The sequence below is a fragment of the Bison bison genome, unplaced genomic scaffold (genome assembly GCF_000754665.1).
Source record: "Bison bison bison isolate TAMUID 2011002044 unplaced genomic scaffold, Bison_UMD1.0 scf7180017864057, whole genome shotgun sequence".
NCBI lineage: Eukaryota > Metazoa > Chordata > Mammalia > Artiodactyla > Bovidae > Bison > Bison bison.
The window spans coordinates 2,750,949-2,754,765 of NW_011494629.1; the positions used below are offsets into that span (position 1 = coordinate 2,750,949).

Consider the following 3,817-nt stretch of genomic DNA (forward strand, 5'->3'; position numbering starts at 1 on the left):
AGCCCCGGGGCCGCGCAGGCCCGCTGCGGCCCTCTTGTTCCCCCTCCAGGGGGCGCTGCTGGCCTCTGAGGATCTTTGGAATGCCCCACCGGACTGCTGGCCGCGAATGGTCTGTTATTATCCCCCTTGCAGAAATGGCTTGACCATCCTAGTTTGTCCGCCTTTTGGAAAGGCTGCCGATTTCATCAAGATTCAGTCAGTCTAGGAAGACATCCTGAATTACAAGCCTATCCGTTTCAAGCTTGTCCGTGACGGACGAGCCCAGGCCTATCAACAGATGAAGCTAAGCATATTCCAGACATACGCATGTAAGTCAGTCTGGCTTCCTCCGTGCACCCTAGGACATGCTGGTGGCATGTGGGCATCATGTCTGCCCGGTGATGGAGGAGATGACAGACAATTCATGTAATCGCTGGCAGACCGCTGCCCACCCACACCTGACAAATGTACATAATATGGCAGCAAGTATCCCCACACATCGAAGGGGCAACCTAAATGCTGGGGAATCGAAGAGAACCTGTCCCTGACCGAGTGCCCTGTGCTTGCTTTCTGCGCCCTTAGGAGTACTTTTGGGCAGCCCTGCTTGCCTGACTCTCGTGACAGGGAGCTCACTCTCTCTGCTAACCCATGACCCATGAGTACACAGCTAAGCAGCTAGTGGACAGGCTGCAGTTTGCTCATCCATGAGATGAACATAATGGTTAATGCACAGCTGGTGTCCAACAAATGCTTACAGAAGCAGGGAGGAATGGAGACAAGGCCTACCCTCTGCTTCTGCTCCAACCAGTTCCCAGCACAGCCCACTGATAGGAGGGTCAGGGTCTGGGCTTGCCCCCAGGGAGCCCAGTCAACAGGTACTTTTGAGGGTGGACCTGCCTTTAAGTGGGCTCAGACAGCCTGGGGTCAGTCCAGTGGTCAGACCCAGTGCAGCCAGGCCACTTCCCTGAGTGCCCCCCACAGGCTACTGCATGGGGAGGTGGTCCCTCACTTGAAGACTGTGTGGGGTCCACCTCAGGCACAGGTGGAATAGTGGAGAGCCAGGTCCCATAAAGGGGATGGGGCAAAAGGGGGGACTGTGTCAGGAGAGCAGAGTTGGGGTGATGGGGGCAGGGCAAACTTCTCAGGGACTGAAGGAAGTTTGCTAGGACAGGGAGATGGAGTCGGGGTATATGGGACTCCCAAGCTTGAGCTCCAAGGCCCTGGAGCCTCCGGCAACTGAGGGCAAATGGTGGGGCGTGCTTTGGCTCCTTGGGGAAGTCTCCCCATCCAGTGGGGGTCGAGCAGTTCTATAACGCATTGTTTTCTTCTTTTATAATGATATAACATTTCTTTTACTCCCAAATTTGAAAATATGTGTTGATTTTTTTAAATAACAACTTTATTAGGATATAATTTAGTTACCATGAAATTCACTCTTTTAGAGTGTACATGTCAGTGATTTTTACTATATTCACAGAGTTGTGTGACCATCACCACTGTCTAATTACAGAACATTTTTATCACTTCCAAAAGAAACCCATGCCCATTAGCAGTCACTCCACATTACCCCTCTCTCAGTCCCAGGCTAGCAGTGATCTACTTTCTATCTCTATAGATTTGTTAATTCATAACATCACATATGAGCTTTCCTAGTGGCTCAGTGGTAAAGAATCTGCCTGCCAATGCCAGAGATGCAAGTTCCATCCCTGGATCAGGAAGATCCCTTGGAGACAGAAATGGCAACCCACTGCAGTATTCTTGCCTGGAAGATCCCATGGAGAGAGGAGCCTGATGAGCTACAGTCCATGGGGCCGCAAAAAAGTCAGACATGACTTAGCAACTAAATAACAGCTCCATCACATAGAAATCGAATCATACGACAGTGCTTTGTGACTGGCTTCTTCCATTCAGCATATGCAGATGCAGATGGCACCATTGACTCAACAGACATGAATTTGAGCAAATTCAGGGAGATAGTGAAGGACAGGTAAGCCTCAGTTCAGTTCAGTCGCTCAGTCATGAGCGCTCACTCTCTGCGACCCATGGACTGCAGCCCGCCAGGCTTCCCTGTCTATCAACAACTCCAGGAAGGGAAGGGAAGCCTGGTGTACTACAGTTCATGGGGTCACAGAGAGTTGGACATGGCTTGGCAACTAAACAACAACAAGTATGACTTCCACTGCACCACCCGTAGCAGGCACATCTTGCCACTCAGGAGATGCTCATCAGGCTTGCATCAAATAACTGAATAACGATTCAAACCTTTTTCCCCTATGCAGTGAGTTACTTAAATTTATTTAACTTTACTCAGCTTGGCTCATGCCAGATGCTACATTATATATCCTTGTTGGTTCAGTCCAGAGAACACGGCTTTAGCCCTCAGATATCCTGAATGTGCAAGTGTTTGAAATCCTCTCCCTATGACCCTGCTGTGAAGTGAGCCTGCCTCCAGGTGTGGGAGATGCTGTCAGCCCTCAGTCTCCCATCAGGGACCACCCCCAAACTGCACAGCTCAGTTCCTGACCCCAGGCTTTTTTTTTAATGGATTCAACTTTTAGAAATAGTTTATTTCCATTTTATGGTTAAGAGTCTGAAGAAGAACAGCTAAGACCATTCAATGATCATTCCTACCCATTCAGTGGCCTGAGCTGTGGGAGAGCAGATCATCTCAGTGGGAACTACTAGGTGGGCGCAGAGGGCACCTGCACACCTTCAGACCAGCCTTCAACCTCAGCAGGAGTTGTGGTAAACTCCGCAGCTGAAGCAGCACATTCACCCCAACCATCATCCTTGGTCACAGCCTGCCCTTCATTCTCAGTCTCTGATGGAAGTAGATGGAGTGTGGCAAAACTCCTGGTTGCACGAAAGAGATGATGCTTGTGTCCACCACCTGAGACCCACTGAACGAGCCCTCTTTTCGTGTCTCAGAGCAGGACTGACTTTGGTTTGTAAAGAAAGAGAGGGTCCGCATGGCTCTAGAGACCTGCATGGATCATGAAATAGGGAAATGGGCAGAAGAAAACACGGGCTATTTTCCATGTTTTCATCTCTCCTAAAGCCCCAGGAATTTGAACCAGGGGTCTTGAGTAACATTGTTGTTCAGTTGCTAAGTCGTGTTCGGCTTTTTGTGACCCCATGAACTGCAGTGTGCCAGGCTTCCCTGTCCTTCACTATCTCCCCAAGTTTGCTCAAACTCATGTCCATTGAGTCAGTGATGCCATCCAACTATCTCATCCTCTGCTGCCCTCTTCTCCTTTTGCCTTCAATCTTTCCCAGCTTCAGAGTCTTTTCTAATGAGTCAATTCTTTGCATCAGGTGGCCAAAGTATTAGAGCTTCAGCTTCAGTCCTTCCAATGAATATTCAGGGTTGATTTCCTTAAGGATTGACTGGTTTGATCTCCTTGCAGTCCAAGGGGCTCTCAAGAATTTCTTCTCCAGTACCACAGTTTGAAAGCATCAATTCCTCCATGCTCAGTCTTCTTTATGGTCCAACTCTCACATCTGTACTTGACTACTGGAAAAACCATAGCTTTGACTATATGAACCTTTGTTGGCAAAATGATGTCTTTGCTTTTTAATACATTCCCTAGATTTGTCATAGCTTTCCTCCCAAGAAGCAAGCATCTTCTAATCTCATGGCTTCAGTCACCATCCGCAGTGATTTTGGAGCCCAAGAAAATAAAGTCTGTCACTGTTTCCATTTTTCCCCATCTGTTTGCCATGAAGTGATGGGACCAGATGCCATGATCTTAGTTTTTTGAATGTTGAGTTTTAAGCCAGCTTTTTCACTCTTCTTTTCCACTCTCATCAAGAGGCTTTTTACTTCCTCTTCACTTTC

General features: G+C 48.4%; 1 protein-coding gene across 1 annotated transcript in view; it reads right to left on the reverse strand.

Moving 5' to 3' along the window:
• WNK2 (WNK lysine deficient protein kinase 2) overlaps positions 1-2,764 on the reverse strand; it is a 151,298-nt gene extending 148,534 nt beyond the window's left edge. Inside the window, exon 1 of the mRNA XM_010836061.1 lies at positions 2,690-2,764. Within this exon, the coding sequence (XP_010834363.1) occupies positions 2,690-2,764 (75 nt within the window). The remainder of the gene's footprint in view (positions 1-2,689) is intronic.
• Between the last annotated feature and the right edge of the window lie 1,053 nt (positions 2,765-3,817).